We start from the raw sequence: 18276 nt of genomic DNA, 5'->3' as shown, positions 1-18276 counted from the left end.
CCTTCCAATTTTAGACAAAACACTTGTTTTCTATTATAGCAGAGTAATTAAATATTAATTATTTTTTTGTGCTAATTACTTAATTAATTTATTCCTAAATACTCTGTTATGTACTACTGGCCAAACCTATTATTATTATTATTATTATTATTATTATTATTATTATTATTATTATTATTACTATTATTGGCCAGCATTTTGGAGATGCTCTGATCTAGCCGTCTAGTCATCACAATTTGGTCCTTGTCAAACTCGCTCAAATCCTTACGCTTGCCCATTTTTCCTGCTTCTGACACATCAAGTTTGAGGATAAAATGTTCACTTGCTGCCTAATATATCCCACCCACTAACAGGTGCCATGATGAGGAGATGATCAATGTTACTCACTTCACCTGCCAGTGGTCATAATGTTATGCCTGATTGGCGTGGGCTTCATATAATATGTTTTGAGTAATAATTAAGCTATAATGATAAAAATTTCAATAAAAATAACAATAAAAATTTACCCAATCGGTCAGCATAGCTGCAGTCTGAGCTGAGCTCATTGTATAAAGGTGACAAGTGAAGTATTGGAGGTTTACTGCTGAAGGCAAAAAAAAGAGCAGATTGGGTTTCATAAGATAAAATGTCATTTCAATTCTATTACACACATCTTATTTGAATAATTTTCATCATTTTCAATAAAATTGTCATTGTCAATGTTGATGTTTTTTGTAACGTTATTAATATTGTGAGATTGGTTAACAGTAAATTGTGCCTTTAATGGTTGATGATTGAGGATATTCCTTCCATCAACACTCCTGTACTGAGTACTACAGTTTCACTCGGCTTTTTAGGTGTTCTCCTTCTTGTAGTCGTGTCAACGCAAATCACTTTGAATCGAGTCAGATCCCATGGCAAAGCACTGCATTAAATCTCAATTGGATGTTTTGTTTTAGTGTTGATAAAATGAACTGCAGCATATTGCTTATTTCTCACTAGAAGTAAATGTTTTTATTTGAATATAAATGAATGATGGGGTGAAACCTTGAATTAAATTTTGGTGCAGTTGTTCGACTTGCTCATGTTTGTACCATAGATCACCAACATGCAATGCCAATATTCCCACATATTAACACATTCATTTTCTTTAAAGACTTAGACCAAATTAACTTGATTCTAGGTGTGCATGTGTGTTTATTTGTGATAATGTTTTTTTGCTGTGATTATTAAAATGAACTTGCTATGGCATTAGGTACAATATTAACCAGTGATTTTGAGCCAATTTGCATACTGTACATAACAGTTTTACTCCAAATAACAAATCTTTAGCTAGTTACTAGATAGATTTTTCATATTGAGAGGCATTTTATCCCACTGATCTTTGGAAAAGCATTAGCATTAGCCATGAAACTTGAATGATAAACTATACATAGAAACGTTTATGAACATCGCATCAACACAGCCGTATGTGTTTTTTTTTTGTAAATCCCATTCCTGATTTATTTCCTACTTTGCTGTTATAACAATGTCCACTATTCATAGAAAGGCTTTCTACTAGGTTCTGGAGTGTGGTTGTGAGGATGTGCTCATTCAGCCATAAGAGCATTAGTGAGGTCAGGCCCTGATGTTGGGCCTGGAGTGCAGTCGGCTTTCAATTCATCCCAGAGGTGTTCAGCGGGGTTGATGTCAGGGCTCTCTGCATGACACTTGAGGCATTTTTTTTCACTTTCTGCACAGGGGCGTTGTCATGCTGGAATGTGTTTGTGCTTGTTAGGTTTAGTGAAGGGAAATTGTAAGGCTAGAGCATTCTATACAGTTGTGTACCTCGCCTCAAGTGCTGGAAAAGAGATGAAAAGATATGCGGATGTATTCAGATGTGACTCAGTTTCATCCCTTCTCTTAAAGACAATACAGCAGTGCAAGTGAGAAAACACAGAAGACAAAAAAGAGAATGTGTTCATGGACTCCAGCTGTTATATATGAAGCAGGCACCATGCGCGTGTTATATAATTTGAACTGGTGCTGGTGCAAATACAGTCTGAATTCTCAGACACATACACAAACACACACACACACACACACACACATTTTTGTCATCTCATACATGCACTCATGAGAGTGGGACGAGATATATTCTACCTCCGGGACCATAATGCAAATGCAAACTGGCAAATGATGAGTGGGATAATTGGGAATTCTGTGGAGACTGAACAGGACAGACATCCGAATCTGGGACATAGGAGATGCTGTAAGGCTCAGTGAGGAAGCTGAGAGTAAAGATGCAGAGCATGACAGCGAGAGATGCTGGTTTATGGTGCATGATTAGGCTCTTCATTGATCTGCTGTGTAAAGCCATCACTCCTGCCTGCTGAACAGAGAGAGAGAAGAGAGAGAGGAGGAAAAGAGAGAGATCGATGGTCAGGGAGAGAAATGAAAGAGGTAGGATGTGTTCTTTATATTGACTCTGAGCACGAATAAGCGTCATATGCGAAAGATAGAATGAGAGAACAGTAGAGTGGACAACCTATGGGACTGGACTATATGCTGCATACTGCCTTGACAAAAGGATGATTTTTAGTTTTGAAAAGAAGAGAAAGATAGTAAGATAGTAAACTCACAGCTCTTTATTAGTAACAAGGTAAAATACTTCACAGGAAAAACCAGTGGACATTTGGATTTGGTTTTTCAGGCTTTTCAGCATTTCAGTAGCCCTAACTATTAGTCAATTTGCATTAGGTAGGTCACAGTGGTCTGACAGAGAGAGCAGAATTCTGTTCTGACATAAGAAATGCACTGGAAATGTAACAATCAAGAGTCATTTTAATAGCAGTACAGCATTAAAGCAATTTGTCATTGGTTTTGTACAGTTTTCACTTATTTATTATTTATAGATTTATTATTTATTTGAACTCAGTTAGGCTTTTGATGTCCAATGGATGATAAGAATGTCTTCTTTTAAGCAAAAATAAAGCAACTGACATATTGGGGGGGGGTAATGATAAATAATCTCTTTTTCCCATTTGTATTTTTTTGTTCCAACTGCCAATTTTTTTGACATTGTCATTCAAGATGTTTTTCCACTAATTATAAATAATTAGAATAGAAATTAAATAAAATAAATAAATTAAATAGAAATAATATAATTCTCCAAGACATACTTAATTTTTGACAGCTCTTGCACCATAGAGGTTACTTCAGTGTTAATTCTGCTTGATAAAAAGGTTGTGCTTCCTTTTATAGGTAGCCGAGGAGCTGACACAGAGGAGCGACTGGTCGAGCATCTCCTAAATCCTGCTCACTACAACAAACTCATTCGGCCAGCAACAAATGGCTCAGAGTTGGTGACTGTGCAGCTGATGGTGTCACTGGCGCAGCTTATCAGTGTGGTGAGGACAATTTGTCATCTAATACTACAAAATGTGCAGGAAACATGACAAAATATATATTACATAAAACTACTGAATATGCATTATTTTAAATATAATATTTGATATCTTTTAAGCTTCTTCATTAATCATCACAAGACCTGTCAGTCTTGAGCAAACAATTTATACCAGGGAACATTTACACCACTGCTTTCTTTATTATAAACAAAGCAGACAAAGTCATGGAGACAGAAACACAAACAAACAAACAAACCTTACAGATCTTTATAATCCAATTAAAAATGAATAGCTAAAATTAGCTAGAACTAACTAACAACTATAAACATGGCCAACATCAGCAACAAAAACTGTAGTAATTTCTTATGACACATGAAACTAACACATTATTAGGAAGCATATCTATTGAATTGTTGGTTATTACATCTCTCTATTCATGCCCCCCCAGAGACCAACACCCCTATCTACCCCCCATTCGAACCCCTCTCCCCCTTCTCATGACCATGCAGTCATGAATTACTGTAGCTAGAGAAAATTAGGCTCTACCTATCTGAAACTGATTGCCATGTGGAAGCCATATTGTTTATCAGTGTGAATGGATTTTGATCATTATTTACGCTAATACTATATTTAATTTGTATTATAAATTATAAAATGTAATAATATCACCAAAATACAGGGACTGGCCCAAACTGCGCACAGGCTTGATATTAGCCAAGGGATACAAGGAACAAAAATTTTGTCTCTAGGCCTAAGGGTTCTCTCAATCTTGTTCTGTAGCGCCACCATTAGCCCAGTTGTGCCCATTTCACTTGCCTGAGAAGAGGCAGAAAGTACTGTACATTGACCAACTTACAGAACAGCTCTATAATTAATGGTTTTGCACAAATTGTTTTAGGAAAAGAAAAGAAAAAAGCCTTTACTAATAGTCTTACAACACTTCCACACAACTAATAGCACCGTCCCCAAACCCAACAGTATGTACTGTGAATGAGAATCAAACAGTATATAATGGCAAATTGTCATGTCTCAGTTTATATGGTTTCTGTTGTAACCCTGAATCCCACAGTCCCTTGCATATCAAAGAAAAACACACACTACCATGTGACCCATTAGCTATCGTCAGACTTATTAACAGCATTTGTTTATGATCATACACATTACCAAAAGACTTTAAAATACATGTGTATGAGGCTTTACTTCAGGAAATAGTTCACAAGCATATAGTTCACAAAGGGAACACTTCTAAACACTTGACAGTGTTCTCATGCAAGTTATCACCTGTTCAGAGGAATTTTTGATTTTTTTGGAATTTTCTGATATTAATGCAAACTGAAAGATGTTGGCAATAAATCTAGCTCTGTAATAATGGAGGCATTGTGTCTAGGGGACTTCACAGATCACAAAAAACCTAGAGTACTTGACAACTAATGACTAAACCCTCTCCAAACAAAATAAGCACTATATTTATCTTCTTTCAAGTGCACAATTTCCTACATCCCAAGCTTTGAGAAGTGCAAAGCAGTGTACTGTATTCTGCACACTCCAAATCAAAATCCATAGAAACCATTCTTCCTGAAGGCTGCTTCAATGCAGCCATTACCTGGGAGGTGGACCAAGAAATCACTCAAGCTAGAGCAAATCATCCAGCATCAGCCCTGAAGGTAAAATTTATGAATTTCTGCGACAAGCTCATCACTTGGCCAGTGACCATCTGGGAATTACAAAGACTCATTAACTACCAGAGACAAATAAGGCTGGCTAGTATTCAAAAATTGATCCACATGCTGGCCAATATCCAAAAAATGCTCCACATGTTGCCAAAACTCTCCCAGCAGGAAGGTTTTGCCTCATCACCAATGGTCCAATTTAGCCATCAACTTAGCCGTCATAGATCTGCCAACTTACAGATACATGACAAGAATTCTGATGGCTTCTTGAAGACTTTAACCCTAATTCCATTCAACAGCCTTTGAAACTCAAAGTATTGTCAGATAATTTGGAATCACAAAGACTGTTGTCTCAATATTCAGTCTATGTTTAAAATGTGTTAATGGAAAAGTTGTGATTTCTACCTCAGAATAACAGTTCCAGGACCTGTTTTTTTTGTTGTTGTTGACAGAATATATTTATTTGGCCAATTAGTTTTCTTGATAAAATAAAGCATGCTGTGATGCCAACGGCACCTGCAGAACACATGTGGTGTGACTTGAATAGACAGTTATCAAGTGGGAATTTGGGATATCTCAAAGCTGCCCAAACAGATCAATTTTTTGGATGATTACAGCATATACACTCTCCATCCATTTTAATAGGAACACGTGTACACCTGCACATTCATGCATATCTAATCAGTTAATCATGTAGCAGCAGCACAATGCAAAAATCATGCAGATACAGGTCAAGAGCTTCAGGTAATATTCATATCAAACATCAAAATCAAGGAAAATCTTGACTTGACATGGCATGGATGTTAGCACTATACAGAATGGTGTAAAACGAAAAAAGGAAAAAAAAACCCACTGAATGCAACAGTTGTGGGTGGAAATGCCTTTTTGATGAGAGGATTCACATTGGTTCAAGATGCCCGGAATGATATAATAATAATACATGCCATGCTTAAAGTCACAGAGATCATGCTTTTCTTCATTCTGATGTTTGATGACGATTGCCTGAAGCTCTTGACCTGTATCTGCATGATTTTTTTTTCCTGCTGCCACTTGGCACTTTTACTAAAGTGCTCACCGAACGTTGTCTGCTAATTGCATTGACTGTTGCATCCTCTGTGCCTTTAGTGCCCTGTAAATCACAAGGTGTGTTACCTAGGCTGCAAGCTTAAAGCTAATGCTCTGTAATGGATCTCTAGGGGTTTGCTCGGCCCTGAAAGTAGAATGAATTGATATTTTAGAATGTTACCCTACTGATGCTAAGCTTAAAACTACACCATAGGCAAAAATATAATGAATTTTCGTTTATAATCTTATTTGTTGTTTTAAGGTAACTATTGCTATTGTCATACTCTACATCCTATTGTCATGTTAAACTCATTATATGCAAACAATTAATCTGAGATACTTGAGATTTAGTTTTATTGCAGTTGCTAATTTTTATATTGCATTTTACCTTACACATTTAATGATGTTCTTCTGCATATTTATGTGTGTTAACAGCATGAGAGAGAGCAGATCATGACTACTAATGTCTGGCTCACTCAGGTCAGTCTCTACTTCACAATAACACATCCCTTTCCTCTCCCTCTACCACTGTTAATTCTTCATACTCACAAACATACACACATATGTACACATCAATACACAGGCATGCATGAATTAACTGAGGGTCAGTAGCACCTGAGCTGCGGTGGGCCGATGCCAGCTATTTGCTATTTGCTGTTGTTCATGGGTAAAAATCTGGCTTGGCAGGAGTGTTACCTGCTGTCAGTAAAACCCTGCTACTCTGCCTTCACAGCAGTGATTGTTGTATAGTCTTCTCAGCTCTGTGCGTAGGTGTTACAGCTAAAATGAAATTATCTCAATGGCTGTTTTCTGATCAAGGCCAAAGAGGATGTATGCTAAATGACCTTCAGCATTGCTAGACAATCATTAGCCCCACCCGAAATCTGTACGGTAGTTACGGCTTTGAATGGAAACATCCAGAGTATCTATCAAAAGTTATAGCATCCTGTAGCTTCTCAAACTTTCTAATCAAGATAATTCTATCATAATCTCTGTTCTTCTATCTTAATAATTCTGAGGTTAGGTTTAAATTAGATTAGGCTGTCATTGTGCAGAGTACAACTGCAAAGCCAACAAAATGGAGTTAGCGTCTAACCAGAATTGTAAATAGCAAAGTAGTGTTGAGTGATGTAATGCAAGAAATAGACAGGTGAGGTAAGATGGCAGGAAAGTGCAAACTGACATACAGTCCAAATGGCATGATATATGAGTAAACATGCCTGCAGAGACATAAATTAACGTAATGCAAGACAGAGTGGGCACAAATTGAGTGGTATATAAGGCAGCATGGCTCCAAAGACTCTATAGTACAACTGAGTTGAAGAATGCACAAAAACATTTATAGTTAATTTGTGTGCATTCGGGAGTTTGGAGAAAGGAGGATTTATGCCCTTATAAGAAGTCAAGGTGAAGAGGCTGTTCTTACTCCTGATAGAAGTGAACAGTTCATGGTTGGGGTGTGAGATGTCCTTATTAATTCCTCTCACCCTCTGTAGTGCTTGTGATGAATGTTGGGTGGGTATCACTGATGTGTTGAGTGATACTCAACACTACCTGCATGAAGGCCTTCCAGTCTGAGCAGCTGCTGTACTATTTTGAGTAGTTCTTCTCTGTGCACTAAATGGTACAGCAATAGAAGTTGACTAGTATCTGAATAGGCAGGTGAGCTTTCCCCAGTCTCCTCTGGAAGTGTGGATGCTGTCACACCTCCTTTTTTCTTTGGAGACATGGACAGCCAAGAAGGTCTTCTGGTAGTCCATGATGAGCTTGTTTGTCTTCTGGGCATTGAAGGCCAGGTTGATTTCAGCATACCACACTTCCAGGTGTCAGACCTATTTCCCATCCCATGATGATGATGGGATTGTATTTGGGGAATTGAAGCAGGATTGGGTGAAGATATTGCCTAAGATGGGGGAGGGTAATGGCTTTGCAGGGTTCAGTAACATTGATATAAACATGATCCAATGTATTGCCTCCTCTGCTGGGACAGGAGGTAGAATTTGAGGAGTACAGTCCTCAGATGAGTATGATTAAATTCATTATAAGCAATAAAGTCTCTATCCAGTTCTGAGTTTGTGACTTGCGAATAGCAGCACCAGGGTTTTTCAAGGTTAACTTAGAATTAGTATCTGGAGTCACATACAGTAATTATGGTGAATGTAAATCCATGGGGCTAATGAAGGGTCTACAGTTAACTATGCAGAACAGTTGGTCTCAGAAACAACACTGTTCATACTCCAAGCCTTGCTTACTGTCATGCTGTTTAGCGTGTTACCAGCGAGCCAAGTTTCCATTAAATTTATAATATTAGGGCATGTGACAGCTTATTAGTTAAGGTGTTGGACTAATGATCCCAGCTCCACCAAGCTGCCACTGCTGGGGCCCTGAGCAAGGCCCTTAACCCTCAATTGCTCAGTTGAATAAAATGAGATAAAGTGTAAGTCACTCTGGATAAGGGCTTCTGCCAAATGCCAGAAATGTAAATGTAAATTGCAGTTTATAAGCATTTTCTATGCAATCTAAGGCTGTAGTTTGTCTAGCTTGTTTATCAGAGATTTGTTCTTCATTGGCAAGGAATACTACATAGTGCTTGCTGGCTGTATGATTTGTTTATAAGGTTGTAATAAACAATGGGACTAAAAATAGTTAGAAAATCACTAATTTTATGAAACCTGGTGAGAACCTGAGCCTCATGTTGTACAAGCTCAGTCATCTTGGTCCATAAGAACTTAAATAATTATTAGTTTTATTGTATAGCAGCTTTCTTAACATTATTTACTAAACATATCTGCTGAGTATTTGAATTAAAGTGAATGATGGTGGATTTTGATTGGTTTTGCTCAGGAATGGCAGGACTACCGTCTCATATGGGACCCAGATAAGTTTGATGGCATGAAGAAGGTTCGCCTTCCATCTAAACACATCTGGCTGCCAGATGTTGTCCTCTACAACAAGTGAGTGCCTTGCTTTTCTGAAATTTTGTCATATGCGTGTAATGTGTTCATACTTGCAATTTACACTTAATTACTATTCATGAATTTATATTTACCTGTTTGTGGCACACCAAAAAATCGTGTGTTTTTGTGACATCAGTACATACACTTGCATGGCATAACAACAATAATCTGACATATCATAACATTCCTTAACATAACAGTATATATATTTTTTTAGCATTAACAGTATATATTTAGTTAGCATATATGGCCTCTATCATCTCCACTGAAGAAAGTTCACCCACCTGTTCTCATTCTCTTCTAGTGCTGATGGGATGTATGAAGTGTCCTTCTACTCCAATGCTGTAGTCTCATATGACGGCAGTGTGTTCTGGCTGCCACCAGCAATCTACAAGAGTGCCTGCAAGATTGAAGTGAAGCACTTCCCATTCGACCAGCAGAACTGCACACTGAGTTTCCGTTCGTGGACGTACGACCGCACAGAGGTAGACCTAGTGTTGCGTTCCGATGTGGCCAGCATGGATGACTTCACACCAAGTGGTGAGTGGGACATTATTGCGCTACCTGGGCGTCGCAATGAGAACCCATCAGACCCAGCCTACGTGGCCATCACATATGATTTCATAATCCGCCGCAAGCCACTCTTCTACACCATCAACCTGATAATCCCCTGTGTGCTGATCACATCACTGGCTATTCTGGTGTTCTACCTGCCGTCGGACTGTGGTGAGAAGATGACGCTATGCATATCCGTGCTGCTAGCGCTCACTGTCTTCTTGCTGCTCATTTCGAAGATTGTGCCACCTACATCTCTGGATGTGCCACTTGTGGGCAAGTACCTGATGTTCACCATGGTGCTTGTCACATTCTCCATTGTTACTAGTGTGTGTGTGCTCAATGTGCACCACCGTTCTCCCACCACCCACACCATGCCCCCATGGGTCAGGGTGGTCTTTCTTGATAAGCTCCCTGCCCTACTCTTTATGCGACAACCCAGGAACAGCAGCGAGCGGCAAAAGCTACGGCAACGGCGTCGTGCCAGTGAGAAACTCGGTATACCGGGTCAGGAGAGTGGCGAGGCGTGCACATGCTATGTCAATCGAGCCTCGGTCAAGCAGTTTGGAGGAGAGGTGAGTGAAGGTGGTGGAGAATCCATGGAAGGATTAAATGGCCTGAGGGATGGAGGGCGCGAGGGCAGAGAGGGCACCTCGGCTTTGCCACGGACAAAGCAGCAGCCTCCTGCTGCTATTCCTCAGGGCATTCTGGGCCAGGCATGCCCAGGTTTCGAGGAAGCTGTGGAAGGTGTGCGCTTTATTGCCAACCACATGAAGTGTGAAGATGATGATCGCAGCGTGAGTTAATATAATAGTTTCATATGGTTTAAGAATTTTGGTTCTCTGTGTTATCTTTTTCATCACTGTTTTATTAATATTATTGATTAATTGAGTGTTCATTCTGATGATTAATTAGTAGGTTTAGAAACTTGTATATGCCCTTTTTTGAATATTTGTTACTTTATATTTAATGTTCTGTTGCTTACACCTCACTATAAAAGAGCTAAACCTCCTCTGATTGGGGAATCACTTCTATGGTATGGTTAAAGTCATAACTCACTGCTGCTGTATTGCTGAATTGCTGAATAGGACACTTACTGATAGTGACACTGCTGCTTTACTCCCACTGCAGAGGAAGAGTAAAAGTGTCTCTGTCTGATCTCTAAGATCATTTACCGGTTCTGTTTCTGGTCATATGTCAAATAGATACATTTTGAATATTCTCTTAGACAAAATGCCTTCTGTAGGGTTCTATTTAAAGGATGTAGCTTGGAAGAGGTTTTTACTCTGAGCCATTTGTGAAAGGCTTTTTCTGTTGTTATGTTTTACACAAATTTCCCACTTCAGAGCTTTTTCACAGTACAGCGTCAATATCAATATCAAAATATTGATATTTGCAGTACTATCTCTGCCAAGCAATTTGATGATACAAGCTTATAGTTTGTGTTTTAATATAAGAGCATTTAGAAATAGACATGGGCTGGGAGATTCATTTCAGATATTTAAAAAATTAAATTTAACACATAGACCCTTCAGAGGCTTGCCCAGAAAGGGTAAACCCAGTACCTGCTTTGAATTTATTTACAATTATGGTGGGAATGTACAAATAATGAAAAATCCTTAACCATCTAAAGAGTCCCTTAAGGGTGGTTGAGACTGTAGACTTATTGTAACTGGGAAATTCATTAACCTTTTACCCACCCACCTTTGGGATGTGACCTGGCTGAGCTGTTAAGATAAATGTCAGCTTCTAGGCATGCTCAGAGCCATATTCTTCACAGTAGATCCCAGTGGATGAAGCATTGTCCTTTCTGAAAAAGATGACTTAGAAATACCAAGTCCAATACAGTGGCAAGACCTAACCTCTTAAAATGTTTTGAATGAGTACTATAAGTTATTAAGTTAATACTAAGTCAGTACTGAGTACTATGTTAATGAGTAACTTAGCTGCCATGCTTACTACTTGACAATTAGAAAAATGTGATCTTTAGGACACCTAAATATGCATCTTCATTATAATTCACATTACACAGGGATGAAAAGAACATATTTATTTAAATCTTTTTTAAAGGTATGTTTTTTATGTTTAAATATATATGTTAATAACAAAGATAATATTTATTGCATTTCAGTTGCATATTTTAGCAGTAGATCGGCTGCAATATGATCTTTTGTCTATATGATGCAGCACTAAAGCTCTAAATGAGACCTGCTTCTTCTAAGATGGAGTACTTTTAAAGTGTTTGTATAAACAGATACAGTGCTATGACAGTAGAAATCCAGAAAAAAAAGAAAGTGATTCCATAATATAATAGAGATAACAGAAGAGCTTCATAGATGAATTTGAAATATGCATATGGGAATGTGGGTAATATCCTTATAGTCATATGGATACCTTTTTTATTCTGAGAAGAGTATCTAGATACACATATTACAGTATCTAATACAACTATTACAGTATTTTATGAAAAATAATACCCCTGTGGTAAATCTTTAACACTAATGTTCCATTCTGCTGGTGGAATAAAAACCGACTAATGGGACATTTTCAATCAGTATAAACAAATAAATTATTTTATAACCACAAGTCTGATGTAAAATTAATCAGGACACAGTTGCCTTTCAGTGTGAGATGTTTTTACCTATGTTCGGATAACTTTGCACAGAATTTTTGTGCTTGAAGATAACGGCTTTAAATTTTAAATGATTGATGGATTTAGATGCATGATTTTATGCACTATGCTGCTGCCACCACATTGTAATGCTTTATTATCGTTTCAAATTTCTCAGCTAAAAATACACTGCCCTGTTGTGACCAGGATGGAGTTGTTCAAACTCTTTCACTCTGAAAGTGGCTTAGTCAAATAGCACATCTGTGAATTTGCACGTCTCTCTTTCACTTTCTCACACAAATGTCAGAAATCAGCACTTCATCAATCTGCAATCAGCCCTCTCTTTTCTCCCAGACTCTCCGCTCCAGCTAAACCACGCCCCCTACTGCCACATTCACAAATTACTGATTGGATAATTGCATGAATAAGCAAGTGTACAGGCGATCCTTTTAAAGTGGCAGTGAGTGAGGTTTAAGAGTGCAGTAATTCTGTTCCTGTCAACCTACAGTAAGCACTACCTCACTCACGTGGTTATTGGTGATCTCCATAGTAACGGTCTCTCACAGCTCTTCTCATTGTTACAGTGCCAGAGTTACAGAGTCTCAACTTATCAGAGCGTTGTGGTGGAATGAAGTGTCTGCACATTGTAATGCTCCCGCTGACCTTGAGCTCTCTCTCTCTCTCTCTCTCTCTCACACTCTCTCTCCCTCACACATTCCTCAATCAATGTTTAATCATGCTCCCTACTCTTTTCATTTCATCTCTTCGAAAACCCTCTCACCTTTCTTATTTTTCATTTTTGCCCTCCTCTGATCTTTATCTCCTTATGTTTCATCCCATTTGTCACATTCCGTTTCACTTCTACACATGCTCCAAATCCCCCACGTTCGCTACCCCCTCTCCTCACGTCACTCTGCTGTCCCTATCTCTATCGCAGGTGAGCGAGGACTGGAAATATGTTGCCATGGTAATCGATCGCCTCTTTCTCTGGATTTTCGTCTTTGTGTGTGTCTTTGGCACAGTGGGGATGTTCCTGCAGCCTCTCTTTCAGAACTCATCCAAGACTGTCATGAACACGCCTGGCTGACCAATCGGACATCCCCACATCACAGGATGAGAGAGGAGGGAGGAGAGAGGGCTCATACCAAGGGTAACTGAAATGGGTTTGTGTCTGACTCTAGACTTGCTCTTCAGCCATAATCCTCTAGGTTTATATGGAGACCTTTTTTGGAATATCTAAACACAATCAATAACCACACAGCAATTTTTTTAAAATGCGAAGCACTTCTCATCCAGTACCCTCCCTCATCTCTTTTGAGTGACACTATAAGCAAGCAAATCAGGGAGAGAGCACACTTCACTCTGCCAGCCAATCAATGTTAATCTCTGCAAGCAGCCTGCTATTGAGCCATCTTCACCCACGAGCTCCACCGTGTGACAGCTAGAGAGCATACAGCTTTCTCAAGAGACCAGTGACTGCTAATTTCTGTGGAAGAAATGGGTTTACGTAAAAAGTCATTTTTATTTCCATCTATTCTAACAATTTTCCAGTACGATTAATTTTTCATAGTCATATCTACATGCTATAGGGCATTGCACATACAGAGACCAATGTCATTTGATTTCTTTCTGTGTGAGAACACAACTCAGCTCAGTTTAGGCTTTGAGGCAATATTGTATTATTCTCTTAACATAACCAGGATGTGTTTTAAAGTGACAATACACAGTGATGAGGGGATAAATGGATAGCAATGAATGACAAGCAGATAGAGATTATCTGTATGTTCTAAATATAGAATTGTACTGAAAAATGAACCTTTGCTGAAGTGTTGCTGAATTTAACCGGGAAACAAGTTCTGGAAACTGTACACTACAAAAGGGGGAAATTTTTTACAAATCTCAGTTCTGATGAATGGGAATTAAGACAGGCTGAATAGGTAAAAAAGTTAGATTAAAAAAAAAATAATCAAAGACCAGATCCATTACAGATATGTGACATGCATATCAGAGTTAAGTTCCTCTTTTCCTTTCCTTCTCTTCTCTACACTCTCATTTGCTTCTACACGTTTGGATACCTTGTGCAGCTCTAATGTGTGTTGCCATTCACTATGAATGAATGGTGGAGCACACACAGTGTATTATTAATGTTTTGAGACTCTGTCGTTTGTAGTGGTGGGTAACAATACACTCCTGCACTATGTTTGTACCATAACCTTGCCTGCACCGCCGCTATCCTCTCCATTCAACTGCATCTATCTCATTGCTTTCATCTTCTCCCTCTATTTGATCCCCTACCTTCAAAGTTACAATAGAGTGAAATCCTAATATCGTTATACTCTGTATCATAAACACTGTCTGTATGAATTTTAATCATTCACTTGCCTGTGAAGTATGATTAGGGGTCGCTCAAAGCAAGCCTTTTGATCAGGGTGGTTTTTCACAACAATAACCTGTTACCTTTTTTCAGCTTTTTCTAAGCCAGGTCTTTCCTAAAGATTATTATAGAAGAGGGTCATTGAAAATCCATTTGAAAGTCCACTTGTGTGTTCCTGCGTGCCATTCAGGTGATTCATCACTGTCCTCAGATTCTCCTGCATATATATTTCTCCATCATCGCCTTAGGGATCCAAGGCCATGTTTCCAATCCTCTAAAGTAACCTTAACCTTCCTTCAAATGACTTAAGGAAAAAGGAATTATATCATATTTTCTATTTTATTTACATCAACAAATACTTGCCAAGAGATGTTATGCTGACAAATAAAGATGCACCTTTATGCATAATTTAAACACACACCCAAACCCACACCTACCCACACACACACACACACACACCCTTCCCAGACTCACGCCTTTATTCCTCTGCCTGACCCCTCACTTTATCTTAACCTGTTAAATAAAGGCTGGAGGTTCATTACTTATATGTGTGTATCTGATTTATGATCAATTGTGTTTACTTAAAGGTGTATTAATGGTTTTTATGAATATACTGAGTAAATATATTTTTCATGATTCCTAGAGAAGACAAAGCTGCAATAGTAAAAGGGAAACAACTATTTAGTCCAGTAGCATAACTACAGTATGTGCTGAACCAGAACACGTGCCATTGTGAGTATAAGGTATTTTATTCACTCTGACAAATGCTGAGCTATACTCCATATTACATTCATGTGCCTGCAAAGGCAGATGTCCCTAAACTTTTGGATTTTCTTCAGTGGAGGCATCCAAGAAGAGTTTTTCATTAGAATCTAGATTATTTACATACATTTAGATTTCTGACATGTGTCTCTTATCCAGAGCAATTTACAATTTATCTCATTTTATACAACTGAGCAATTGAGGGTTAAGGGCCTTTGCTCAGGGAAACTTGATGGACTTGGGATTCAAACTGACAACCTTCTGATTGGTATTGACACCTTAACCACTAAGCTACCACTTCTCCCATCCCCCCACAGATACCACCTTTGAAAACAAGATCTTACCATTAATGCTGAAAGACTTGGTAGAAATGAAAGAGAAATTTAAGGGGTATACAAATGGTAAGATAAAAATAAAAAATAGACATATAATACATTTTTCAGTAGATCCTTTTTTTTTCAGGAGGAACATAAAGTACAGTAGTAGAAGTTATAAAGCTTACACAGGTGTGAAAAACTGGGAATTTTTTTTCCTTTTTCTGGGAAAAAAAAGAAGCAATTGAATGGACAAGATACAAAAAATATTTTTTATTTTTATATTGCACCTACAAGATCTAATCAAGGTCATATACTAATGTGTACATGGGTTGTAGTGGCTTATAATTCACTATGTTGATGTATTGTAGAATTAAAACAATGCTAATGAGTTTGTTAGTTTAATGTGCTTTCCTGTAAAAATAAATATGCCCCTCATTTTATAAGGTAATAAAGCCCTCATTCACAGCAGAAGATTGGCCAGAGCATCACCATAGTGCATCTGTCCACAGTGATGTAAAAGAAAACATGATTTATAAGACTAAGCCACCTTCTCCCATTGATCTATAGTCCGGTTCTGATGCTGACTGGCCTGCTGTGTGTTCTGACACCTGTCTATCAGAGCCAGCATTAGATTTTTCAACAATTTGTGATACTGAAGCTCTACTGCAGAGGTGGACAGTAAAGAAGTACATTTACTTGAGTACTAGTATCTGTAATTTACTTGAGTATTATTTTTTCTGGATACTTTTTACTTTAACTTCACTACATTTGAAAGACAAATACTCTACTTTTTACTCCACTACATTTCTGTCAAGGTCACTGAGTAGAAAGTAGTTACATTTATCATAGGATGATTTTTTTTTTCACTCTTGTAGCGTCACGTGTTGTAAAGTTCAGTGGTTTTCCATAATTTTCTGAACTCAATTGCTGACAAAATGGACGAATATATGCTTTGTATGTTATACACCACCAACGCATTGGTAATCATGTTAGTTAACACACAAAAACGTATGCTGTGTCCAAATTCTCATACTATGTGTCCTATATAGTATTCAAAAATAGAATTAGTATGCCCCAAATCATAGTATACTGAAAAGAGTATTCCAGAAATTCCTGGATGTTCTACTACTTCCGGTAGAAATTCAAAGTGCAGAACAATACACACTCTAACGGGTAATATTGCCCACAACGCATTGCACACAGGAGGAAGGATCCTGGACAATGGTGTAAATGCATATTAAAACGGTGTAAATGAATTGTGGAAATATATATAACTCTTTGTTAAAGCCGTGTTGCTGTTGGGTGGTTGGACAGCTACAGTTGTGTAGCTGGGTTTTAAAGCAGGTTAGATTTTTTTCTGACCAGTCTTCATTTACAGACCATTTGATTGAAATGTGCATGAGTGGATACACATAGATGTGTACAGGTACATCTCAAAATTTAGAATATAATGAAAAAGGTCAATATTTTTTGTCACTCAGTTCAGAAAGTGAAACCCATATATTATATAGATTCATTACACATAGAGTGAAATATTTCAAGCATTTATTTCTTGAAATTGTGATGATTATGGCTTACAGATAAGGAAAACCCAAAATTCTGTGTCTCAGAGAATTAGAAGTTTGATATTGGAAAGTCATGGTGTCGCACCCTAATCAGCTAATTACCTCAAAACACCTGCAAAGGTTTCCTGAGCTTTTAAATGTTCTCTCAGTCTGGGTCAGTAGGCTACACAATCATGGGGAAGACTGCTGACTTGACAGTTATCCAGAAGACAGTCATTGACACCCTCCACAAGGAGGGTAAGCCACAAAAGGTCATTGCTGAAGAAGCTGGTTGTTCATAGTGCTGTATCCAAGCATATTCATAGAAAGTTGAGTGGAAGGAAAAAGTGTGGTAGGAAAAGGTGCAGCAGCAAAAGGGATAACTGCAGCCTTGAGAGGATTGTCAGGCAAAATCCATTCAAGAATTTGGGGGAGCTTCAGACAAATCATAGACATGGCCTACAAATGTCGCATTCCTCGTGTCAAGCCACTCCTGAACCAGAGACAACGTCAGAAGCATCTTACCTGGGCTGTGGAGAAAATGAACTGGACTGTTGCTCAGTGGTCCAAAGTCCTCTTTTCAGATGAAAGTAAGTTTTGCATTTCATTTGGAAATCAAGGTCCCAGAGTCTGGAGTAAGAGTGGAGAGGCACAGAATCCATGTTGCTTGAAGTCCAGTGTGAAGTGTCCACAGTCAGTGATGATTTGGGCTGCCATGTTATCTGCCGGTGTTGGTCCACTGTGTTTTCTGAAGTCCACAGTCAACGCAGCCATCTACCAGGAAATCTTAGAGCACTTCATGCTTCCTTCTGCTGACAAGCTTTATGGAGATGCTGAGTTCATTTTCCAGCAGGACTTGGCACCTGCCCACACTGCCAAAGGTATAGTGCATAGAAGTGCATAGAAACGAACATACTTTTCAGAAGTCTGACATTTCTCTTTGAAATATCCTTTTTTTATTGATCTTATGTAATATTCTAATTTTCTGAGACACAGAATTTTGGGTTTTCCTTATCTGTAAGCCATAATCATCACAGTTTCAAGAAATAAAGGCTT

General features: G+C 38.3%; 1 protein-coding gene across 1 annotated transcript in view; it reads left to right on the top strand.

Annotated features, from left to right (window-relative positions):
- The window catches only part of chrnb2 (cholinergic receptor, nicotinic, beta 2), a 30166-nt gene extending 13145 nt beyond the window's left edge, over positions 1-17021 (top strand). Inside the window, exons 2-6 of the mRNA XM_058388431.1 lie at positions 3223-3368; positions 6536-6580; positions 8945-9054; positions 9362-10409; positions 13161-17021. Of these exons, the coding sequence (XP_058244414.1) occupies positions 3223-3368; positions 6536-6580; positions 8945-9054; positions 9362-10409; positions 13161-13310 (1499 nt within the window). The 3' untranslated portion in view covers positions 13311-17021. The remainder of the gene's footprint in view (positions 1-3222; positions 3369-6535; positions 6581-8944; positions 9055-9361; positions 10410-13160) is intronic.
- Positions 17022-18276: the final 1255 nt, after the last annotated feature.

This window comes from Hemibagrus wyckioides, linkage group LG01 (assembly GCF_019097595.1).
Source record: "Hemibagrus wyckioides isolate EC202008001 linkage group LG01, SWU_Hwy_1.0, whole genome shotgun sequence".
Classification (NCBI taxonomy): domain Eukaryota; kingdom Metazoa; phylum Chordata; class Actinopteri; order Siluriformes; family Bagridae; genus Hemibagrus; species Hemibagrus wyckioides.
The sequence above is the reverse complement of the archived record's forward strand: the minus strand, read 5'-3'. Positions and strand labels throughout refer to the sequence as shown.